Genomic DNA, 26,643 nt, shown 5'->3' on the forward strand with positions numbered 1-26,643 from the left:
TATTTGATAGCATGTGGTGATGTGGATGTTTGCATTTGAAACGTTTTAAAATAGGAAAGTGCATTGATTGACATGACCGACTTACTGTGGACTGAAAGCCACTGGTTGGCTTTGGAGTATGTATACATTTGTCATCTGTCTTTGGAAGTTTTTAAGCTTTTCATTTTCCAGCTAGATTTTACAAATGCCAAAGTTCTATTTATGTACAAATTCTCAAAGGTATTAAATATTTTTCCATTTTGTAAAATGCTTTTTCATTTGTACAAAGGTCAAATAAAGTATTTTTCTACATTTGTTTGTTTAATCTTTTTGTTAATAAATAAAGCACAGACTATGGTATTAAACTATCAAAAATCTAAATCTGACTTAATTTTTGAAAGTTGACCATGCAAATAGCTTTAGATATTTGTCCTTGAGAATGATGGATACAGTATGCAACAAAGCAGTTTGTTGGAAAAAAAAAGAGCAGTTTTAATGCCCGTTAAAAACTTAAAATAGTCTCAAAGAATGCAAGTTAAAAGTCAGCTTTCACACTTGAAAAAAAACAAACAGACTTTAGTATAGTGTGAAGGTGCTTTAATAGTAAATCAGCAACCTTGCAATATATCATGATACACAGATCAGCTCAAGTACAATACAATTTGATTGTTTCAATAAAAAAAAGAGACCAATGATCATTTGAGCTAAAACTGACATTTCATAACAGCAAGATTTAAGCATCTCTTCATTATTGCACTTAAATCAGCACATAATTACCAATTCTCAATACAAGGAGAATTTAAAAAATGTAAAAATTGTGTAAAATCTTGTTAAAAACACCCCACAAAAGGGAAGCACTAAAAAAATAAAAATCATCATATAAAAGTCAATAAAATTGTAGGCGATTAAATGATGCTATGCCACAAGAAGTTCAAAAGCTGCGAGTGTGCCGAGATGGCTTAGGCTGGCATGAGCACACTCCAGAACCATTCCCTTCACCGCCTGCAGATAGATCTCCTGACCTGAGTTCAGGTACAGCCACATGAGTCGACTCAGCTGGGCCGTCGGTGAGTCCCCGTGCAAACTCTCTGTACAGACACAAAGATATGAATACTTTCAAACATTTGTCACCTTTGTGAATGCAACTTACACAATGCATTAGAGACTGCAAATGGTCCCCTACACACAATAAACAGGAAATGTGCCAAAAAAATGTGTCAAAGTTTGATTTCTCCACACATAACCTTAAGATCACAATCAAAACTTGTAAAGAGACAAGAACATTGATGCCCTAAGGCATAAAATGAACAAGTACAATATTCAAGAACTATCCAACCAATCAAAACATCGTGCAAATCTTGTAAACAAACTATACAGTGCATTTTAAAAATGATTTATATTTACAGCATAAATGTTATCGTTTTAGACTATACACTAATGCCACGGGAAAAATTAAAGAGACAAATTTTCGGTTCAAATCAACATTTCTAGATGAATTGTGGCCATTCTAGTCCAGAGTTTGTATTCAATTTGATTTTGATGAAATTCAACAAAGTCATCGACAGCAGTGTGAAAGACTGACAGCATGACAAGACGCATGAAAACATTTTGAACTTTTGCTAAATACATGTACAAATAAGATTATATTAGTATTATATAATATATTAATATTAGTACAAATTTTCGTATTCACAAAAATGATACTTTTACCTTAACACAAAACTACTAAATATTACTTTTAAAATCAGAAAAATGGTCTACATTTTTTCCGCGGCTGTATATGAAAAAAAACAAACAGTTATACACACGATTTGTTTTGAGTCTGCCTAGTGTTTTAATCGACTGAGAAACAACGTTTATCACCAAATAGACAAGAGCTGAAAAATCCCTGAAACAGCAGATCTGAATGAGTGAAACCAAAACTAACCCCATATTTTCCAGACGGTAAACAAGACAAACTGCCTGAAGTCTAAGCCCGCAAATAAACTGACCATCATTCCATCCCCGGCGGGTCAGAGCCAGATGGAACAACCTCCTCATAAATCCTCATCGAAAACTTCACATCGTCATTCGTATGATGGATGGCTTTCAGACAGAAAGAGCTAAATTACCCAGCGCTGCGTTCTAATACGGTTCAACTACCTTACTGACCTCATTCTGAATGAACTTCAGAGATCACCGCCAAATCTGCATTTGTAAAACACAAGCTGAATGCATTTCAAGTGTTATTCGTTCTGTTCGATACGAAATACTAATGCTAAATGGCCTATAAATCCAAACCTAACAGCCTTGTTTTACTTCCCATTATATTAAATATAGTGTCTAACATTTCATTAACGTTCTACTTGGCTCAAGGCCTTATTTTGAGCTCGGGAGAGAGAACACAATTCAAATGTTTTATGGGCTGTAGACTGCTCTGCTAGGAAACAGGGGACTGAAGATTAACAACGCCACATTTGTGCTGAATATACCAAAAACAAGTAGGTTTGATATGAAACCCCCATCTGATGTTAAAAGTTAATGAGCTGATCTAATGCATACAGTAATACACAAAGGACAGCAAAATAAGACTTAAGGGCTTTGCAAGAAAACAAAACCAACAGCTATGCTTAGTTTTAAACGGAGAAGAGAAAATAATTTATACTCCATCCATCTAATGAGTCCGACAGATCACAACCAATCCCTAACTGAACAAACCTTGAGAGATCTTTGTGTCAAACTCCAGCAGTGTGTAGAGATGCTCGGGGAGCAGCTGTCGGGCCCAGGTGTTCTCTTCCAGGTAAATCCAGTCGCGAATCAGCCTCTTTCTACGCAAGAAACCTTGCACGTGATTCAGGTACACCGAGTTACCCGAGATCAGATACAGCCTTGAAGAAAAAACAAACACAATATTTGCATGAGCTGAAGGGAATCGACTAGTCAAATTATGCTCTTCCTTTAGCTTGGGAAAAAAGAACCCGCGATGACAATTTAAAAGCAGACAGTGTCATTAACAGCTTTTGGACATTTCCAAACAACCTGCATCGTTCTTTCTGCAATGAGTGCGTTTAAATGCAAAAAAAAAATGGATATCAATCAAAAATGTACATGCATTGTAATAAACCGGCAATAAACCTGGAAGTTTGAGACTTGCCGGGTTTCTCGCCTGCAGTGACATCATCGCCAATAGTCTGTTTAGCAATTAAAAATGCAGCGGGAAAACAGTCTGATGCTGTATTTTTATATCTCTTCACATGTACCTGCATATGCAACGATAGTTTTCACTTTGACGTTTCTATATCAAGAACATGATTCAAGAGCAGACTTTTATGCCTTATTTTACTATTACTATTATTCATTTACATGACCTTGCTTGTTATCAGATTATTAAGCATAACCCGAGTAAGACTCTGCATGTAAACGCACTCACTGACTTCTAGTGACAATAGTTAGAAGCGCTAAATAACACTTCCAAAATCATGGAAAGTCATTAGTGGATTATCGGAAAGTCTTGTTTATGGCCAAATGACAAATACTCAACGACTAAATGAAGTGAACTATTCCTTTCGAAAGCCCTAATTCCAAAAAGCGTCTCCTGGCAACATGTTGACGTTTCGTGAAGTGACTCACTCGATATTTTCATAAATTTGAACGTCATTTTTAATAATATTAGCCATACTGTACAGCCTCAACACTCCCTTACTGCAGGTGGCGCTAAACGTAACAGATGCTGGTATGCCAGCCGCCACCAAATACTACAAGAAGATGGCAATAGTGTGGAGAGGCTGCACATTATGGCTAATATTATCAAAAATGATGTTCAGTTTTATCAAACAATTCACTTAACGAAACTTCAACATGTCGCCAGGAAACGCTTTTAGGAATTATATGCTTTAGGAACTCTTAAGACAGGTGGACCCCATAGACTCCCATTATATGAAGCAGAGAGGGCTGTGGATATACCAAACAATCTTCTTTATGGTTCTACTCAAGAAAAAATAAATGTCACCTACATCTGGGATGACCTGAGGGTGAGTAAATAAACGTCAAAATTGAGATTTTGGCTGAACTATCCCTTTAATACTTAACATATCTCAATGATTGAAAATAATCTCCTTTGCGTTCAGGGCTCCATCATTATAATGGTTGCTTTGGTCTTGATTGCTTCATAAATACTGACACTGATTACTTATCAAGTTGATATGATGCATTGCTAAAATAATAAATTAAGCCAAAATCTTGCTTCCCTTATTCCTTTCGCCAAACGTGTGCTTGAAAGCTTCCAATCACTTTCTGAGCAAAACAACCCCTTGGTGAAACATCCCACTTATCACTGCACACTACTGTTCTAAGTGTACACCAGATAGACTCGATTCTGGCTGACTTCAGATGAGAGTTCAGTCCATGACTTTTGAGATCAGTCACCAACACTTCAAAGATCCCATCGAGGGCTGCGGTGCTCACCCCATCAGTTACTGCAGGCTATTTGTTTGAAGCTGCCAGCGGTACCCGCATCTCCACCCCGCACGTTCTCTCAGCTTCAAAGCCAAGTGTGAAAGCCAAGCACTCGTAAAGCTCAAGCTTTTCCTCACTTGTTTTTAACCAAAGCGATTGCCATTCAAATGACACAGCATCAAGTTCCACAAAAAGCAGTAATCTGACAGACAATAAGAGGAAACCAGCAAAAATAACACTTTACTCTTACAAACTGCAAGGTTTTGCGCTATTATAGTCAAGTAACTATGTCGGATTTATTTGATCAGTTTGTGTTCCCCGAGAATCAAACCCGTTACCTTTGTGGTGCTAATGCAGTGCCCTACCCAAATAAAGCTACAGGAACATTTATATTGCCTTCAAACGGAGAACACCTAAAAATAAAACAAGAGGCTTTTGGTAAATCCCTAGCTTTCTGTGCATCCCTGCTTCAACATCCCAATCCCTGTACTGTTTTCTCAGGGATAAAGAACAGAAAATCAGGCAGAACTCACTTGTAGTACGGGAGCGTCTCGATCATCTTCCAGTTGACGTAATTCACCGCCGTCTCCTCCAGCGTGCAAACGCGGGTCATCTGGACTTTGGCCACCTGCCAGAAGCGCTCGTGTTCGATGACCTTCTCCTGCATCTCTCGCCTCAGCAGAAGATACACACCCTCCAGCGTGTCTTCATAAATCTGTCAACAACACATTATAAGCTTCATTTTCACATGCGAATTAAGGACACTGAACATTTCGTCAGCCTTTGTTCCCATCAAGCACGTGCACATCCGGGAACAGGCAGGTACATCAATAGAAGTGTAGTCGCATTAAAATTGATTAGATATGTTGTTATGCATATGCTTGGTTAGGTACTTCTTGATGCTGGTTTGCGATGGTCACGTGCTGGTTTGAGCTAGTGAAGAAACAGCGCATGACCATCTTAGACCAGCTAAGGACCAGCAAAAAAACCCTTAGCAAAACATATCTAACCCAGCATATAAAGTTTTTTTTTTTAACAGTGCCATCTGTAAAAATGAAACAAATAAACTTTGGCTGGACCTGATCTTTGTCCTTGGATGCTAACTTTTGGGGTAAAACAGTGCAGAATCTTGGGAGAGTCTGCGTGCGCATACATGGAGTGTAATTGAGTGGGACATGCACAGATACATCTGTAATCCATTCAGACAGCCATTAGATAAGAGCGTCTGCTCAAGCTGTGACCTGTGAAATCGTTTGCACCGGCTAATGAAATGAGGATTCACAACACTTCGGCAGTATTCAAGAACACATCCACACAACTCAGAAGAGAGATGAACGTCAGGACGGAGCAGGGAACACTCACAAGTTATTCGGCGTAAGAAACGTGACAAATTTATTAAAACTTGCAACAATCCCCACCAGGGACTCAAGATTTATCTGTGAGAAAAATTTAATTATTTTCGAAGTCACATCTGCTTTAGATTGCAATATTATTGCCTATTAATTCCGCACCTTTCTTCGCTTCAGTCGGCCCCAGTCACGTCCCAAGATCCAGGCCACTAGAGACTTGCACATGGAGAAGTAGTTTTCAACGGTCTGAATCCCTGATGGAAAGAAAGAAGCACAGGCAGAACATGAGAAGATATTCCAAGAGCGGTAATATTTGATCGACAGATTCTGTTCCCATTCGACCTGCCAGTACAGGTTCCTCAGGAGAGAACATTGTAGCATACTTACTAAATAAAAAAAGACCACTGTAGCGACTGCAAGATTACACAATTAAGGTTCTTCCAACATCATGTCCTACCCAAACTCTCATCTCCTCGGGCCAGTCTGCCCCTCCAGTAATCGCTAGTGATGGGATGGAGGGAGGCCAGATACCTCACATCACAAAGAGTCTCTCCCCAGGTGGCCACCTTGCTCTTGCTGTGTTTCTTCCACTGCAGGAAGATGGATCGCAGCTGCTTGTTGTACGGCGCCGGCTGACGAAATAGCCAGTAAGTGAAGAGCCACTGGAACCTGCACTGGATGTACTGATGGTACATGGACTCCAGCTCTGAGTGGTCTACAGACAAGGAGATAGAAAGTTTATATTTGTACGCACCACATCTGCAAATACTCTGGCAAAACAAATGTACGATTTGTCATGACAATAAAGCGCACTTTCACAAGTTCGCATTAACATGCAATCAGGTCAAATAAAGCGTATTTGGTGTGCCGAACCCTCATTTTTTTATCATTTATCAATCAAACACACACTATTTAAGAAACAAATCTAGTAAAGATATATCTATATCAAAATTTTATTTTAAACATTGTGCGTTTTGTTTGTATATTTTTCTATAAGCATAATTTATATTTTCTTTCAATAAATCACTTTTTTTGTGTTTGTGTAAAACTTGTGATCTTGTAAGATGTGCAACAAATGGTTAGCTAAAGAGAAACCGCTAGTTTGTTTATGCATTTAAGAATTTTCCGTAAACCCACTGTAGAAATAAAACAATTGATGATATATATTTGTTTATTTTCATCAATTGGCTTTTTTAATTAGGGCTGTTCAACGATTAATCACATCCAGATTAAAAGTTTGTTTTTTGGATATTTATTAACACGCTTACATAAACATATACATTTCGAAAATGATTTGCATTTATACATCCTTTAAATTGATAAATATTTATTTATTTTTATCTTAAATATATAAATGTATGCGTTTATAAATACAAAATTAAGATGCACAGTTTACAGACACGCATTTTATTATGTAAACGCAAACTTTTATTCTGGATACGATAAATCGTGATTTATTGTTGAACAGGCCTACTTTTAATACAGATAAAACACACAATACCAATTAAACTTTTATAGTCTACTATTATAAAATGTTTTCTGTTTGTTCCATGTTATACTCTCTTCTTAATTTTGCTTGAACAGCACTTTGGTGAACACTTGTTTAAAAAACAACGCTCCATAAATAAACTGAGTTTTAGCGGAGCATCACAAAAATATCAGGCCAAGCAATATAGAAAATGTAATTTTATATTAATCCTCTTTAACCACCGGTCCATCACTGAACTTTGATGTGACTCAACAGCTCAAAACAGTGAATTAAAACACTTCTCTTCAAACACTCCATTACCATTGGAGGGCAACAAGAAAAGCACACAGAAAAGACATCTGAAAGGTCAGCCAGACTAAGCATCATTTCCAGACATCATGATGTCCTTTGGTTGGGACAAAAAAAATACAAATAATGTTGAAAGCAACCAATAGTGTATAGTCCTTTGAGTGCCCTTTTACAGAGTGTAAAGTGCATCGCTGAAAAGGCGAGAGAGGGAACTCTTATCGACCGCATTCAATCCATCAACACTTCCAAGGATTAGGGCTAGATGAGATGTCCTACATTTATAATACATTGTGCTATAAAAATGAATATCATTGTGGGCCCTACATGGAAATTCTTATTTGTTCAACAACTATGTGAAGTTTGATTCAATTTCTCACCATTGTTCTGGTGTTGGTTGAGAACATGTTGGAAGACCAGCGTCAAGCTGCTGTGGTGCTTCAACGTAAGATGATAGAGTTCCCTCCATTCAAACTTCAGGGTCTCGCAATCTTCAGTTTTCTCTGTATAAAGAAAGCAAAAGGAATCCATTCAGACTTAGTTAGAATTTATACATTTTGCCCTGTTAAATAAAAACAACAAAGTTGAATAGTTTCCATTACCGGTAGCCTACCATTAAGAACCATAATACTGTAAAAAAAAATCATCACAATCACAATTTTGCACCTTGAATCTTGTCCTGGAAGAGATCTCTGGTGATGCCCCACAGATTCTCCACATCCTCGCAGGGAAGCGTCACGGAGGGCAGGGGAACGCTCTCCTCCAGCACGAGCCACTGGATCCAGTAGCGATGAGGCGCGAGCGGGATCTCCACAAAGAGTTTCTCCTGAAGCGCGCGGTTACAGTGGATGTTTCTGAAGAGAGACCTCCACATAAAAACCAAGCGGAAGGCGGTTTTGGAGGTCACGGGACACCTGGCGTCGGTATGTGACAGGCGGACCCCAAACGAATCCTGCGGAGATATATCAGATCATTCAAGATGGCATCTCGCGAGCAGCTGCTCGACAAGGAAACGTAGATTTTGTGTTGTTGCTACCATCAAAAAAAGGGCGAAAATGGAGATGGAATGCCACAAAAAGTGGAGATGTAGAATACATCGCTCTTGTGAAGCAGATGCGTGTGATGGACGAGGAAATGCAATTCGAACTATTGTTTGTGGATTTAATAAATTTTTACATCAAACTTTTTGTTCACTCTTTCATTTCTGTGCATAATGCAGACACATTTCTACATATTGTTGGTTAGGGACTGCTAAACGTGCTTAGATTACCTCATTGGATGTCTTTACATTATATAAAACGAGAAGATATAAGAACAGTTCAAAAGAGCAATGTTGATAAATATTGTTTTATTCTGAATACAATATAAAACAGACATAATTGATCATATAGAAAAGGCGTAACTGTTACCAAAATCTCTTCAAAGCTTTCTTGTTAACTGTTCGCTCGAGTCACAAAAAAATGTTGTGCACGCCACCACGCGAAATGAGCGCGCGTTCACCCAAAGCGAACTTCTGCTAACACCGCTGTGACGTCATATTTGGCGCGCGCTCCCAAGCGAACCACCGAACGCGTAGAGTATAACCCAGCCTTTAGGGGGTGACAAAGTTTGGCGACGCAACGCATAAATGACGCAGTGCGCTCCTGTAAAAATGTTTTTGTAAAATGGCCCAATTACAGTCCTATAGACATTTTTTACTCATTGAATTTGCTAAATACTGTGCATTTAAATTTCTAACACTCCCTTATATAGCCTAGCCTACGTAATAATAATGTATGTTCGAACTTCATCCTACTTTCTGTTAATGTATGGACGAATTTAAATTGACAGTTTTAAAGAAATAACACAAATCTTGATTTAGATCATTAAAATGAATGCAAAACGCATTAAAAAAACTAACAAAATAAAAATGTGAGGCAAGATTGTACTTTTACGTGTATCAATGCAAAAATGTATTAATCCATTTTTATTTAAGAGAAATATAGGCCATTAAGTAACACTTAGATGCAGCTTAATTTACCTGGAAGTGTAGGGTCCACAGGGAGTTGCAGGAACAAACTCGGAACAATATGCTGCAGGTGCTGCCGAGCCTGAGCAGCGACATCGGCTCCAAATATCTCAATATAAGAACCAGAACCTCGTCGCTTAAATGTAATAAACCCGTGTTGTGGTCGCTGCTTTCAAAAGAAACGTCGGTGGCAGCAGTCAGGCCGGAGAATTGTTCCACCAACTCCCGCTCCCAGGTCGTGTTGAGGTCTGCCATACCTGTGCAAGTGTCACCGCCTCGCTGCCAGCCACCTCTCGGGTATTAAAGAGGTGAAAGGTTAGGAAGAAACCACCTGAGAGGCCAAAGGGTTCTGAATCGCTAATGAAAAGGCGTGTTCGAAGTCTTGCGGCATTGCGCAGATTGGTCGTCGGGTGACATCAAAGAACCGCGAGAGCGATTCAAACGCACTGCTTTGGTACGACTCTCGCGGTAATTAATCGCATTAGATCGACTGTGTATCATGGATGCGTTGCTTGGCAACCTATCTGAAGCAACGGAGAAAGAAGCGAGAATTTAATTTGTTAAGAACGACGTTAATTAATAAATATTCATGAGCCGAACGCTCGACCTGTTTGTTTCCCGCCAACAATCACCGATTATTTTTTGCAATGTAACTTTATTTTATGTTCTGTCTTTTAATATCTTTAATAATTATGTTGCTTTTTACCAGATAATGTTTGGAAATTTTTGATAAAATATTGTATATTCAAAATACTAGGGACTGCTTAATTTATAAATCGTTTGTTCTTAAATTATTCTTCAACTGAGTTGATTGTTATCATTAAATATTTAGCTATTAACTAAATGGGCTAAACCATTGTATCTAGTTAAAATACAGAAGTTTAAATTTACAAGAAATATAGGCTAACTGCACAATTTGCACAATAACAATCTCCAATAGTTGTATTATTAGGTGTGATTAATACATTTTTGGGGAATTCATGTTTTTCAAGTTTAAGACAAATATTTTTTATTTTAAGCAAGTCAGACACATTTAGAATCTCCAATATTAAAATGACAACCAAAACATACAAAATGATAATAATAAAGCAAACAATATTCAGATATCTGTTCAGAAAAACTTTACACATGTATTCTGGATTTAATCCAAATAAAACCCAAATTAAAACTGATCGGTTTTATACAGTAAAACAAAAGAACAAGTGCCTTAAAATTCTTACAAGTTAACAATCGATTGCTTTAACTCAAGCCAAATGAAGATATCCAATCTTGGCAGGATTCAATCAAACAATATGCCAAATATATAAAAATGAACATGAAATTACATTTAAAGGGTAGAAATATTTTTTCCTCTTTTTGTATTTCGGACAGATGGAATTATTTTTCATTTTTAGCATATACAAATACAGTCATGACAAGTTGTCAAATACTGATGGCATTATTTTAGAGGTCATGATCGATGTAACCCACAATAATATTACATATGCAAGGCACTGGCTCAAATCAGCATTTTAAATCTCAGAATGCCGTTTTCCAGGAACGTTGTCGTCATTTAAAACTCCTAGACACACATTTTTTATGAAACAGTAATAATGCAAACCACGTCAATTACAATGAACCCTTTGCGCTCGAGTAAGAAAATAAAACATTCACAATTGAGTACTTGGACAAACAGTCAGCACAAATTCTTCTAAACACATCGATTGTTCTTGGGGTGGTGATATCTCTATACATGATGGATCTGATAACTCAGATATACAGAAGTCACCGCTACCTACAGTATTCACAGTTCATGATCACAGTGTACTCATTTGCTACGTGGTTGATTACATCATTCAGTGATCATTATTATTTTCAACAGACTGTGGGCCGGGCAGTGGATGATTGATTTAAAGAAGACCCGCCCCTTCAGGCTACCCGTATACGAGGCTCCTCCTCCATTTCCTGACGGAGGCTCGTATAGGTCACTGAAGGCTCGTGTGGGCCCACGTTGGGCGTGTCTGTAATAGCATTTCCTGTGTTGCGGAACTGTTTGTAAACGCGAGGATCCTGTGCCACGTAGGTAGAGGAAGAGGAGTAGAGGACCAGTCCCAGCATAATGATGAGGAACGACAGCAAGTAAAGCCCTGAAAACTGAAAACAGATGAAACACATAAATATAAAGGGTCAACTTGATGATATAAAAGTTAAAAGTGTGAACGATTTATTTTATAAAGAATGCCTGTATACAGTATATAATATAATATATTTAAAATAACGAAGCCTTGGTAAATATTACAACACTTAATTGAAAAAAATATTTTAAAGGAATATCCAAACAATCACTTGGGTTAACTCACTTTGCATGGATTGTTTATTCACATTTACATTTAGTCATTTAGCAGACGAGTAGAGTATTCAGAAGAGTAGAGTATTCAGAAGAGGATTTAAAAATATTCCAAGGCTATATTTCTTTACTTTATACAGTTTACACTGGACGCTACCGGCGCGATGCGACATGTCAAAAGACGTTAGAAACACATTAGATACCATTATAATTTAAAATGTTGTCCGCACAAGGATGCGGCGTGGCGCAACAATCCCGTAAGAACAAGCATTGTATTGTGTCGTAAACTCTTAAAAATAAAGGTGCTTCAAAAGGTTCTTCCATGCCACAGAAGAACCTTTTGTGTCTAAATGGTTCCATAAAGATTTCCTTTGCGAAACAGAAAAGTTCTTGTATAAAGGTTTCTTGATAGCGAAAAAAGTTTGTCAGATTATGAAAGAGATGGACAAAGAGATGATTCTTTAAAAAACCTCGATGGTTCTTTGTGGAACCAAAAATGGTTCTCTTATGGTAGTGGTTCTCAAACATTTTTTGCATAAGTACCCCTTTTTATGATTTTTTCAAGCCAAATACCCCTTGACCAGAACGCAACATTTTGCATTAAAATACAGTGACAAGAGAGTCAGAAAGTTATTATATCTGATGCCCCCTAGCAGGTTTATTGCTTATAAACATTTCTGTACGTAGCTTTACGCAACTATGTAATTCTCTTAAGTATTATGCATAACAGTTAAAGGTAAATCAGTGTTTTTCAGTTAATGAAATCAACATTTTTTTAACATTTAACCGCAACCTATCCTAACTTGCATTATTTCGCACCCAGACACTGCTCCTGATTCCGGGTCCGGGTCTCAAAAAATAACTCTTATAAATTGAAATGCATTTTAAATTTATTAATTAATTTTTATGCATATTTGTGTAGTCCTAATTTCATATAACCAATACTATTATCATAATTTATTGACTTATTGATCGTCATTATTTATTCCAAAATTTCGCCTACCCCCATTTGGGAACCACTGTCCTATTGCATCGCTGTGAAGAACCTTTTAAGCACCCTTCAATTTTAAGAGTGTACATGAAGGATTTAGACAAAGAAATTTCACTTCTATAAAAACAAGACAATGTATTATTAGTGATGAAACAGCACATTGATGCAATTGACACATGTAGTCAATGTTCAAGGCTGGAAGTGTTTCAATTAATATAGAACGCCTCAATTAATATACCAGTGGATGAAATATATGTGTGAATAACCCATTTGACAATACATGAATAAAAACATGAGCACAATAGTTTCTCATCTGTAAGTCTGAGGTGTGGATGAGCACTTAAAACGTTCTAGTCCCGCCTGGTTTAGATGCGACGCATCCTTGGGTCACATGATGACCCTCTTTGGTGTCTCTGATGTGTCTAACAATTACACATGGACTTCAGGCCTGTCCCCCAGGAGCTGAACGAAGTGACATTTATTTCGACTGCTCTTATAACCCTTGTCAACAAGACGGCTACAAGCTCTAATGAGACCCACGAGACCATCGGTATGGCTCTACAGAGGCTGAGCAGAGGCACATGTATTGTAAAAACACATGTGTGCACAAAGGCATAAATATTTGCCAGCACACATCCTCTGAAACCCCTGCAGTGATGGACGATAGACATTTGAAGTCGGAGAATGTTAAATAAACTTTGACACTTTCTGGCAGTTTGCCTTTTCTTGCCTTGAGCCACTCCAGTAGAAAAACAAAGAATCCGATAAATCAATCATTTCAGTCATGCTTTGTGCAAAGTGAGTGCTCTGACAGTTTCTAGTCATAAAATAAATAAAAAGCTCGGCCAAACAAAATGCTAAGATTGTTTACTCATGCTGAGCAAAAAGTGAAAGAAACTTTTTCTATAAATAGTGTGATATCATCACTGCAGATCTTTTATTCTCAGCATCTTCATAGCAGATGAGAGAGACACATAAGACTACTGGTATGTGATAAATCCTGCGTCTCCATTTCCCGGTTTAGTAAAGAGTGACACGTGGGAGTCGTAACAATGCAGACCACAGGACACAAATTAGGCAGATGGCTCTGCCAAACGTATGGAAGAGAGAGCGCAGCCTCAGCGGTCTTCGGGTATCAGAGTTGGCAAGAGTAATATTTGCTGGAAAGGAATACATTCTCCTTCCGTTGCTGTTGTGTCAGGTTGCTAATTTGAATATACCGAAGGGTGCTACATTCCAGCGAAACTATGATAAAGCGGCTACGGTTCCCCTTTTACCAAAGTGTTAGGGGAGAAAGGGAATTTTCAATAAAGTACGGCTATGTAATTACAACCTGTAAAAAATGATGCTTGCACTTTCTCAATAAATCATGCTGTACTATGCATGGTAACTTGAGTGCCATATTTCAAAATGAAAGTTATTTTTTGCAGCCGAGATGGATTTTACCTTTTGCCTTAAAGGAACAGTTCACCCCAAAATGAAAAATCTGTCATAATTTACTCACCCTCACCATAAAGGAAAAATTCCTTTATCCATATCCATTCAACATAAAAGAAGACATTGTGATGGATATAGAATGCCCTTTGACTACCATTGTCATTTTTTCTACATTGGTAGTCAATGGTGGCCAAGAACAGTTTGGTTACAAGCATTCTTCCAAATATCTTTCTCAGAAATCTAAACTTATTTGGAACAACTCGAGGGTGAGTAAATGAGGACATCATTTTTATTTTTTGGATGAACTGTCCCTTTAAATAGCCCTGTGTTAAAAAAAACATTTTTATTCGTACACACATTTGCAATCGTACAAAGTCAGTTTGCATAGCTAGTATTTGTATTAATTATTTTAATTGGTGGCTCCCCCCAGAGGTGGAGGTCTGCCAATGGCACTACTTTTAAACAGTTTGAAGTACACAATGGCAAGTTTGCTATTTGAAAAAAAGTAATTTTAGATCAGTGGTTTCCCGAATGCGAAGTCAAAAAAATCGAACTGTATTGGTAACTCAATTGGTAGAGCATTGCATTAAAAGAGCATGGGTCAAATCCAGGGTACGTACATACTGATAAATTGAATAGCGCTTGATCGTACTGTAAGTAACTTTGGATTAAAACATACGATGAAATGAAACTCTGCTTTGAATAAAGCAGCATATACGTCTAAACTAAGAAAACTCTAAATTCAAACTAAAAAAGAACAAAGGCAAAAACACTTTCAAGAGAACATTGCATTGTATCGAGTCCAAGTATTTTACTTTCCAAAACCTTGCAAAAACACCCCAATGACCAATGCTTGGATGAAAGACTTAAATCAGATTTTAATCATTTTATTAGTATGCGAAATGACTTTAAAAAAGCCGGGAACAGACAGTGTTCACCATGCAAGTTTTTGGAGCATTCAAGTTTCACAATCGCTTGCTTTCAATGAATAAAATTAGTCGGCTGTTAACAACTTTCCATAAAAGAGACTCTTTTTACACAGGCATTTAAAAGCCTTAATGTGCTGCAGGTTATGGCTCATACAACATCTCTCCTGCTGCTGGTTGCTGTTGTAATGAAGGGAAATGTAGCACAACCATTAAAGCAGACAAAAAGGCTTGCAGCAAAAGCGCTCAACCGCTTTTTCATAGATAACAGCTTTCACCTGCAGCATACAAACTGCATGAATAAATGTTTTTTTTTCATTGCTAGACTAAATTATTGCTAAAAAGCTTTTGGTTTAGGTGCATATAATATTATGGTAAACAAACTAAATTTGTCAGGCAAATTTTTTCTAAACAGCTTTTTCGTTTATCATATCTTTGGATGAAACACCAAACTTTACTCAAGCTATATTGACCTATGGGAATTAAAGCGGCCCTAACACACGCGGTTTCTGCCCATCTCATATTAATCTCGAGTACTTATAGAGTAGTATTGCATACTTTGTATCTTTGAAGAGTATTGAGTTTGATCACATTTATAAAAGATAGATACAGCTTCACGGATGTTTCTGAAAACATACGAAAAAAACTTTCCGAAACCTGTACGATCGCTGGGGGGTGTATCGAGCACAGAAATACTATGTAATACGACCAACTCGTTTTTTGACAAGTTGACCATGTTAAGCATGAGAAGACAGCACGTTTAACAATGTAAAGAAGACAGAATGCATGAAACACCGTTGCACGGCCACTTTTAGGTTAGGAGGCATTTCAATCCATTTCTTCAAATTACGTTTTATAATTGACATTAACATTGGCAAATCTGCTGATTCTGGTTTCCTGCTGTGAGATTCGTAAACAATTTGCTCTGGAAGCGAGTGCACGCATTCACAATAAGTTCTTCTGATTATTTCACACAGAAAAGAAACCAAACCGATGCCAATAATAAAAAAAAACACTTTTAAAAAACAACTTTTTCTCCTTTTACAGGAATAAGGCACATTTAAATAATCTAAAGGCAAGCGAAAATCAGTAAAGCCTTAATTGTAGTGAGAAAATCCATCTGTCAGACATCAAGCTATCAGGATTTGGGGAAATTGAGCAACCTGTCAAGAGCACAACTCCATCTGAAGTCATTATAGTTTTTTTTTCTGAATTGCCTCTGTCAGCACTCGGCTGAATTGGAACATCAGAGGTCATTGTGGGAATCAGTGTTAGCTCGATTCAAATTTCAAACACACTCTCATCTGCGGCAGCAAATCAATGTGAAAAGCACGCAAGCACATTCAGAGAGGGTGAACAGCTATTTTTCTCTGCTGCTGAAATAAAGCGGGATTCAGAAGTCTGAAAGCACATTGTAATTTTGGGGATTCAAAACATTAGCAAAAACATAATAGAAAAAACTATAAAAATAGTATTATTAATGGCAAAACTACTTGCATAAATAAATCCAATAAATGAAAGAAAATGAACAATACTCTAACAGCATTTATTTCTCATAATTAAGATTAATGTTAATGATTCATGTTTTGTCATATCTGTACAATTTAAAAACGTATAACTATAGTAAACATTACCATTAGTTAATGGATGTAAATTGTAAAATATGAATTTATGCATTTGCTATAAATTTAATTTTATTTATATACCGCTTATCACAATTTTCATTGTTGCACAGCAGCTTTTCAAACATAATTAATAGGAAATAATAATACTAATAGATTAATAAAACTAAGACATTACAATAAATGGTATTATTGCAAGTTATTCCCTACGAAATTGTATCGACTATTGACTATTCTATGCAGTTTATGTAGAATCAAAGTCAGAAAGCTTGGCATCATGACAATAAACAATTGCATATTTTAAAAATGTACATGATAGCACTTTACAGTAAAGTCTTATTTATTACCAGCAGTTAATGCAACAATGAAAACTTGCATAGCATTTACTAATATTTGTTTGTGTTATTTGTTAATTAATACATTTTTCATTATTTGTGCATGTAAGTTCATTGCACAACAAATACGAAACTTTGGATTAAATCTATATATAATCAATAAATATATTAAGTACATTATTAAGTAAAGGTACAAGTGAACGTCAACTTTATAAGATATGAAATGCTGTTCATCGTTAGATGCTGTTAACAAATGAAACCTCATTGGTACCTTTTACCTGTAAATATTTAAATGGATTTTCAAAAAATGATAAACATTTGAATGAATATTATAAAAGATGTGTTTGCTCATTCTCCATTTATAATACACAATGCATTCACCAATAGAACTGTTACTGATTTGATTCTCAGACTTTTGACTTTAGTATTTTTTTACATTCAAGGCATTGACTTTCCCCGTGAGCGTGTGAAGGAATAAGGTTCACCTGGTTTTCAAACACAAGCACAGAAAAGTCCAGCCAGAGAACTAAAAGACAAAGGTGAGCTGAGCCTTCAGGTGAACACTGCTGACCAGCAACAACACATGCAGAGAATGGAACAGACCTCTGACTGCATATTTCACATGACTTTGGCATTCAATTCAGGGCTAGAGAGTTTCATTTTGAGTCTCTGCATGTCTCCTGGCGTCTCTTGCCTTGTTGTAATCCCTGCAGCCTTAAACTTACAGGACATAGAGCGCAGAATTCACTTTTATGTATTATTAACAAACACTGAAGCAACGTTCTTTATATACGGGCATACAAATGGTATATGCGTCTCTAAACTACTGTTACATTTGGAAAATACATTATTTTACATTTATTAATTTGGCATAAATGCGATTTACAGCGCATTCAAGCTATACCTTTTTTTTATTAGTATATGTTTTTTGGGGGGAATCAACAACATTCGCGCTGCCTTTAAGGCAATGATCTACCAACTGAGCTACAGGAACTAATGATAAAGTGGACGAGACACATTTGAAACCGAAATAATACATAATTACAAGATGACAACAGTTCACGTCCTAAAACTCAAAGGGTTTGTTTCTATGGCAACGCTGGTAATGGCAATATAGATCTATGCCAGGTTTCGTTGTTGATGACGAAATTAATATTTAATAGCTACATTAATTCAGTACCTCACCTCTGTGCTTTTTGAAATGCTTTCGTTTGAGTCCTTTTGACATGGTATCACCGTGGACAAGTGGGAGGAGTCAAAGCTTACTGAAGAAACTCATCATTCTGATTTGATGTGAACAGCATACAAATCTAATAAATGCACATTTGCATCACTTCCCAGACTGCGTGTGATCATCTTATATCAATGTAATTTAGCATGACTTTCTATCACACATACAGTATTCAACGAAAATGTATGACTAAAATTCATTTCTGTCTGTGCAAGTGAAAGAAGCGACAGACGGCTGTGTTGAGCCACTCCAGACAAGGACATTGAAAACAAAGGCAAAAATGCTTTTAGATCTGATCATTATACTTTTTGTTTTCTCTGCTCAGGCCGAATGGGATTTGTTGAGCCGCTTTTAACTATTTCCTGTGAGAAACTGCAGCTTTTGCTCTCTGAAAAAGAGGGTGGAGTGTAGTCTTGTATCATTCAAGTCATTTCTTTACTGCCTTGATAGTGATTGACTGTATTATTAATATGAATTACACTCTTAATACTTTCACAAAGTATTTAAAGGCACAGTAGCCGTTTAAACGAATCGTGTGATAGTATTATAATAAGTTCAAAGGAGCCCGAACTTTTTTTGTCCTCCAAACGTTTCTGTACTAGACAAAAGGAAGGAGTTAAAAACATTGTGCTCATTGTAATGCATGACTAATGGCTCCGTTCACTGAAGGCTTTCTCTATAATGGTGCTTTTCAAAAATGAAGTCTCGCATTGTGGCCGGATCCTCCCCTGAGGGGAAATTGCCTCAGAAATCTTCTGATAAATCGTCTTGGTGAAAGAATATCTGAAATCCTTTCTTTTAAAGCAGGTGTATTATTGTATTGTGAACCTGTCTCCATGCAATTCAGCATAGCTGTTATTAAGGCAAAGGGAAGCGTAAACTATATTGGACCAGACATCCACTGAACATTGATGCAATACAGATATTGGGTCACTAAAGATGGATAGATCACCCAATAATGAAAATCCTATCATGTCATTTCAAACCTTTATGATTGTCTTTTGACAGAAGATATTTTGAAGAACGTTGCTAACCCAACAATATTGGCCCCCGTTCACATCCATTGTATAGACACATTTCTTAAAATATCTTCTATTGTGTTCCACTGAAGAAAGTAATACATTTTCCTTCTGCACTTTTATCCAATCCAGAGTATATTTTTTAACAACTACGCACGCATGTTACCGAGTTTGGAACCCATGACCTCACTGTTGCTATTGGCAACAGGAACATTCAGAGGACTTTACGAAGGTGTCGGTGAGGGTGAGAAAGACGAAAAGAGAGCACATTCTAACCTTGTACTGGAACAGGAACAAGCCACAGAAGAGGCTGTAGAGGTCTGCTGTCAACAAAGACAGATTCACAGCCGTGGCGCTGGTTCTCTTGATCACCACAGGCATGAAGCTATACAGCCCGAACATGCACCCGCTGAATCCGATATACAGCAGACCTGACAGGACACACAGTTGAAAAGTGCATCAGCGAATCTGCTTTTTGCATCTGTACATAGAGTCGGAAACCAAATCTACTTTATACCTGGAAATAAACAGCAAGGTTTAAATCTGTAAAGTAAATAATTGCTGCCAACACCTTACAGTATGGTTGTATTTGCTAATATTATTACAGTGAATGCATTAGCTAACAAAGGAATAACAGCATTCATTAATCTTTGTTCATGTTAATTAAAGTTACAATGAATACGTTTAAGCTGCATCTAGTGGTGAGGCTGCGAATTGCAATCAACAGCTCAATCCACCGCTTCGTAGAAGTATTGTCCTTTGTTTATTGATGTTAGCTAAAGGATGTAACAAATACAACTTTACTGTAAAGATTCGGCTCTATTTCTATGTTGCTAATTAAATAAGCAATACAACTTGACAATGTTTGTTTTATTAATAATGATTCAAATATTTCTTTTATTTTTAAATAGTTCAATACCTCCTGTATGATCCTGTCCTCATATGGTAGTACATACTGTATACATTTCCCTACAGTATATGCTACATTATAGGCTATATTCTTCTGTTGCCGGCGATCAGACTGATACGTCACTGAGAATATAGATTCAGCAGCTGTGATATTCTGCCCATAATTCATCTGCTGCAATCATAATGGAATTGGATGGCATGGAAAAATTCAATTATTCACTCGCGTGTTCCCAGGTCATTCATTTCCAAACGCGTTTGTTGAAGGACACGAGTTTTATTTCCGCAGATGGAGATGCAGCAGAAATGGAGACTGACAATGATCATTTGTTTTGAAATGGAAAAAAAACAGTCAGCACCAACAAAATCTGCTTCCTATCTTGCAGCCCGCCACGCTGTGTCACAGTTTTCTCTGACTGAGACACATACAGATTTTTTGAGTTTTTAAGGTGAAGGTCGTTTCTTTTTATTAAAATCAACTCCTGTCCCAGTTTAATGTGCTGTATTTGTTGGAGACCAATACACTTAGGCACCATTTTTGGCTTTAAATAATAGCATGCATATGCTCAAAAACATCAAGTCTCAATGCGACCTTGTTCAAAAAAACACAATTCAGTGTAATAAATACTTTTTGCTAGTGATTTGCATTTACTCAACATTTTTTGTATAAAAAAATGAGTGACCCACAACCTTTGCCTTCTTATACTTTATTATATCCTTCCATTTAAATCAATTAATACCTTATACAAGTACCTTCTTTTATAAAGACATAATATTTTCTATCTACCTATCATTATATTGGTTAATGATTCCATGGTTTAGTGGTGGGTGTTTTGATACTTGCGTATCTAAGAAAATAATGCAAAAACAAAGCAGTTTACAGTACGTCCAGAAAGGACTTATCAATGTTATGATTTTTTTTACATATTATTTGAGACGTCACACAAGGTTGTTCTGGCAAAGTTAAAAGCTGTCACCTGCTGCACAGACGTTCAAAGCTATCTTTGGGCTTGGATATAACTATGTGATTCTGTTAAAAAACAATGAATATTAAAAGACAGCTCATTTTCAGAAACATTTCAGAGCAGATCTGACATCTTCTAACTTATGATGACACTGTGAGCGGAGTGACAGCCTTTTAATCAATAACCAAAGAATCCCTTTCTACTACAATTGTAATTTTTCCTACCGTTGGTAGTCAATGGTGGCCAAGAGCTTGTTGGTAACAAGCATTCTTCTAAATATCTTTTTCTGTGTTCAACCAAAAAAAGACATTTATACAGATTTGCAACGACTCATTGGTGAATAAAGGAATTTTCATTTTTGGGTGAACTGTCCCGTTTACATAGATCAATAATGCTATGTTTCTTGTTGTTAGGTAATGCATTTACTAACGTTAACAAATACAACATCGTAAAGTGTCACCATTAAACCTTTACATTTAGACATTTACATTTAGGCATTTGGCAGACGCTTTTATCCAAAGCGACTTATATTGCTTTATCCTATACATTTTACATAGGTATTTACAATCCCCTGGGATCGAACCCACAACCTTGTTCTTACCACTGAGCTACAGGAAAGCCAACCTTTATACTTTACTATCAATTTGCTCAGAGTCATTCAAGGACAGCTCAGTGGTAAGAGCATTGCGTCAACAACGCAAGGTCGTGGGTTGATCCCAGGGGATTTCACATACCTATGTTTAAATGCATAGGACATTGCAATGTAAGTCGCTTTGGATAAAAGCGTCTGCCAATGCATCAATGTAAATGTCCTTGGTATTTTTCAAGGGCATCACAGCTTCGTCTGAGCATATTTCTTCTTTTGGCACAAAGCGTGTTCCTTGCAACAGCCCTGACAGTTAATGACGTTGGCCCCTCGAGCGACTCTACGCTTGCTAATGTGACAATCCGGCATCCTCCTGGGATCCAACCCAATGCTGCCTTTGGCACAGCCCCTGCACACTTCATCAAGCCCAACCAGGAACATCAATCTGAATGAAACTTAAGAAACTTCATGGGCAATAAAAAGCAATTTATGTGAGAGCGGTATAGTTTTGTGGATGAAAAGCAAAGTCTTATTTAAAAGTAATTATAAAACAGGTAACAGTTAAAGCAGTTAAATATCCCATTAATGCGGCTTGTTGTCTGGCAACCATAAACAACTTGTGTTAGGCCAATAAACAACAATATCACTCTGTTACAAAATTCAGGGTCATACTCATCATTTTTTTTACATTTTAGATGTTAGCTAGTTTTTCAAAACTATGGGAAGACACAAACAGAAGAATTGGTATTATTTTGTGAATAATGAAAAAAAATATGTTACCAAATTCATGGTTATTTGGGCTAGAAGTGGGTAACTCGCAGCCGGACTATATGAGGTCTAAAGTAAACCGCTATTGCTTGCTGGGAATCATCCATTTCAGAAACATTTCTATTGAATACACGTTTCGCAATGAAAGAAATTAATATGTTACCACATTCAGATATATGCCATATCCACAAGATATTGCTTTTAAGATCATGAAAAAACATCTCTGTCAAGTGACCCTAACACTTTAAACACTTGTGTATTTATCGCTTATCAGTGTCTTATCATATTTCTGCAGTTTCTCAATGGAGAAAATGCTGTAGCCCACCCACCACACTGGATCTCACTTCAATACCAACCATCCCACCCACAGCAAAACATGTATATTGGAATGAGAAGCACGTTCAGCGACTGATCCGGCCTCGGTGCATCAGGGAGAGAAGCAGAAGGTCAGTCGTGCCTACCGCCATAGGACTTCACAACACATTGAGTGTGTTTAAGAGGCGTCATTGATTTCTGGTGAGCCGGGACAGTTTCCCCAAGTGCATCTAATAATACACCTCTCCTATATGTTTCTGTGCAATTGAGTTAAATTACCGCTGGTACAAATGTTCCAGATGGGGCAATACGCATTACACAACACATTATGAAGCAAAACATTTCCAATGGATCTTTCCAGTGTAATAATGGAATATAAACATTTTGTTGTGAGATCCGACTAGTATTAAAAAACAGGTGTATATAGCTGTCTTACCTATCTGCCAGTCCCACTGGACCCTCAGGAGCTCCTTGTGCTCCATTATGGCCCTGAAAAAAGTCACAACACTCATATCAGCCACAGGTGAGCGCAGCTGAGCTTTGAAAAATGAGAACGTCAATACAAGATAAATAGCCAAGGTTCCAAAGTCCAGACAGCATGCTTCATTCTGGCAGGTGGGTGATCTGAATAACAGGAAGAGTGACGAATCCACTGAGCCACGGGCACGGCAAAGGATGGACAATCTCCCAGAAGACCCCCACAGGGATCCTACTGACATGTTCCTCCGGAGCCTTACTAACGATGACATCGGATCATCCCAACCTCACACACAATTAAAGCCGTAAAGGAAAGAATCCCCGGTGACACCACTGTAAAGTCATCACAGGTTTGCACCGATGAACTGTTGCCAAGGTTACAAGTCTCATCGGTGGACTAGTGTCTGAAGAAACATCAGAAGACAGATCCCCGCATGTGTCTGCATTTCAAACTACATGATGAAGTCACACATCAGACGAGAATATTCTAGATTCATTGGAGTTTTCATTTCCAGAGGTTGTGTTAAACCAAAAAACATCAATTTGCAGAATTCTGACTAATTCCCCAAAATTTAATTATTTCATCAGTAACTCTCCCTCATGTCGTTCCAAGCCTGTATGACTTACTTCTGCAGAACACAAAAGAAGATATTTTGAAGAATGTCAAAACATTCACTGACACTAGTTGACTTTCATTGTATGGACTCAAAACCACCAAGACATTTCTCTAAATATCTTCTTTTGTTTGCCACAGAAGAAAGAGATGCCAGAATTTGTATTATGGGGTAAATTATCCCATTAACTCATAAATGGTAGAATAACATTATTTTTAATAATTGAAAATGTTTTTATTGTGTACATCAACATCAAATTTATTTAAAAAATAACAATGACAAAAAACAGATTCACTCCGTCAAAGTGACGGATGATTATTTGCAGCGCCTTTTCACGCCACTTTAGCCTTTTACGAAGCAGTCAAGCTCTAACATGAAGCAGAACTTGACTGTCGTCCACATCTCCAGCTTGCTTTCAGATAAGAAAGCCTTTCAGTATAATTATGCCTAGATAGATGCAGCTGGCATGGATAAACAGCGTCGCTGGCGTCTATGTAAATGTGGCACAAATGTAGACGTTAAAGCACATTCAGGCTTCGGTGTGGCAGAACAAAGATGCTGGATGACAGCGACTGGTTAAAACGACTCCAGCTGGGACTGCTGTACCCTCGCAGAGAGGCGCGGACGATCCAAATGGGCCTCGTTTACAGATGGATAAAAAGACGAGAGACGGAAACGTTCCAGCTGGCTTTGGATTTGGAAGTCGAGGGGAAGCGTGGTTTTGAATGCCGGAGATACAGAAAGCTCTGGCGGAGAATGATGTTTGAAGATGCACACTGGGTAAATGTTAAAATGGATGGGGAAGCTGGAGAACATGATTTTATACTGACAGCAGGTGTCTGTAGGCGTAGAGGATCGTCTAAAATGAAAATCTAAAACAAAAGTCCCCCAACCCGTTCAAAATCACTACATTGTAACAATGGTGTGGGAATTGAAGAGAGATGGTAGTCGTTAGTTATAATTCCAAATTGTTTGAGGTAAAATTTGGGAGTTTAGGGTTAAATCTGGGATGTTTACAGTAATATACTCACAGTTGGATCCCACTGAAGAAGGAGCCAAAGAGACCCATCATGCCCAGGAATTCCACCCGACTCAAGTTCTTCACAATGAACTCCTCACATACATTGGAAATGCCGTAGAGTGTCGCCCCCGCAAGGACCAAAAGATCCCCCATGAGTTTATGATCACCTGTATGAAGCGGAGATGAATTCAATCATCACGAAAACATCACAAATATTTATTTCTTCTTAGCACATGAAACATACTGTAAATCCAGGGTTCATCAAGTATGTTCTTATGACATCTGAGATGTCACCCAAAAATGAAATTCTTTCATCATTTACTAACCCCCGTGTCATTCCAAACCTGCATGAGTGCATTCATCTGTCAGAAGGTATTTTGATGATTGTTGGTAACCAAACAACATCGTCCCCCATTGACTTCAATTGTACGACTGATACATTTCTCAAAATATCTTCTTATGTGTTCCACAGAAGAGTCATAAACAGATTTTGAATGATATGAGAGTGAATAAATGATGACTGAATATTTTTTTGGGGTGAACCATCCCTTTAACGACTCGTTTTATTGTCATGGCGCTCAAATATTGACTTTGCTGTAAAATAACCACTTTTGATACTTTCTAATCTCTCTGTTAGGAGGAAAAGCCCATCAGGCGCAAAAAGTACTAATTTCCCACAGCTCACCAAGTGCGTCTACAGTAGTTGCAGCGTACAAAGCATCCCAATTTTGTTCAAGATGATGAAAATAATATCCACTCGCTGGCGGGTAAATTATTTTCTAACAACAGCGGAATCTCTGCAAATTAGTATGCTTTTCATTAGACCAGCCCCTCGGGGAAAGCCGCGCGTGAAATTACACGGACGAACCCTAGCGTTCATTCATATTTAATAACAAGCAGAGATTGAATCAATCCCCAGGATTCAGTGTTCTTGAGAGGATTGGCGAGTGCTTTACGCTGATGTAATGTTTGGACTGTGGATGCATGTGAAACAGAACACCACTCGAGGGATAGGGTACGGTGAAGTCGCGGTGGAGGGGACTTACCGAGGCCTTGTTGTCTGCCTACCAGGACGTCTGCGCCCACCATGCAGCCAATGCCCAGGAGACACACACCTACACCGACGAAGTGCCACACTTTATACCTGACTAACAAGAAGAACCAGGACAACAGCAAGACCACGGGGATCACGAAACAGTCCAGCAGCTGGGGAAGACAATTCAAAACAATCTTTCATTAAAGTCATAATTTCACCCAAAATACATATTAGAAATTACAGAATATTGAAAGAATTTGAAAACCACAGCTAAAGCTAACATTTTATTAAGCAAATTTCTTTTTTTGATAAAATATTTAATTCAATTTAAATTATCGCCATCTATGTTTGAAACAAAGTTGCAGGTAATTTTGAGTACTTATGTTCACATGGTCAAAACTTGTCAAACTGATATGTTCAGCAAAATTATAAAATTGTTATTTTTTTATTGTTTCTTTTAAACGAAAAATTTGCAACGTAGTTATTATAGTAATATATTACAAGTTATTAAATCAAAAGTATTA

General features: G+C 37.5%; 2 protein-coding genes across 2 annotated transcripts in view; both read right to left on the reverse strand.

Moving 5' to 3' along the window:
- Positions 1–684: 684 nt before the first annotated feature.
- Positions 685–9,934, reverse strand: si:dkeyp-114g9.1 (uncharacterized protein LOC555399 homolog). The gene is made up of 8 exons (XM_056765022.1): positions 9,557–9,934; positions 8,203–8,488; positions 7,917–8,039; positions 6,220–6,477; positions 5,925–6,016; positions 4,947–5,128; positions 2,677–2,846; positions 685–1,067 (listed from the first exon to the last, which is right to left on the reverse strand). The coding sequence occupies exons 1-8, from the start codon at positions 9,797–9,799 to the stop codon at positions 895–897; spliced, it is 1,527 nt and encodes a 508-aa protein (XP_056621000.1). The 5' UTR covers positions 9,800–9,934; the 3' UTR covers positions 685–894.
- Positions 9,935–10,540: 606 nt separating this feature from the next.
- Positions 10,541–26,643, reverse strand: part of slc35f1 (solute carrier family 35 member F1) — a 50,515-nt gene continuing 34,412 nt past the window's right edge. The window contains exons 4-8 of the mRNA XM_056765325.1: positions 26,130–26,289; positions 25,094–25,250; positions 23,408–23,460; positions 19,708–19,862; positions 10,541–11,677 (exon numbers count right to left, since the gene is read on the reverse strand). Coding sequence (XP_056621303.1) covers positions 11,453–11,677; positions 19,708–19,862; positions 23,408–23,460; positions 25,094–25,250; positions 26,130–26,289 — 750 coding nt within the window. The 3' untranslated portion in view covers positions 10,541–11,452. The remainder of the gene's footprint in view (positions 11,678–19,707; positions 19,863–23,407; positions 23,461–25,093; positions 25,251–26,129; positions 26,290–26,643) is intronic.

This window comes from Triplophysa dalaica, chromosome 13, assembly GCF_015846415.1.
Source record: "Triplophysa dalaica isolate WHDGS20190420 chromosome 13, ASM1584641v1, whole genome shotgun sequence".
Classification (NCBI taxonomy): domain Eukaryota; kingdom Metazoa; phylum Chordata; class Actinopteri; order Cypriniformes; family Nemacheilidae; genus Triplophysa; species Triplophysa dalaica.

Bases quoted from the DNA above. Each gene is read 5' to 3' on its own strand.
- si:dkeyp-114g9.1 (XM_056765022.1), bottom strand. From the start codon at position 9,799: ATGGCAGACCTCAACACGACCTGGGAGCGGGAGTTGGTGGAACAATTC. The intron at 6,017-6,219 runs GTAGGACATGAT...TCTTTCCATCAG, and splicing joins CCGAGGAGATGAGAGTTTGG to GGATTCAGACCGTTGAAAAC. The intron at 1,068-2,676 runs GTTTGTTCAGTT...GTGTCTGTACAG, and splicing joins TGACACAAAGATCTCTCAAG to AGAGTTTGCACGGGGACTCA.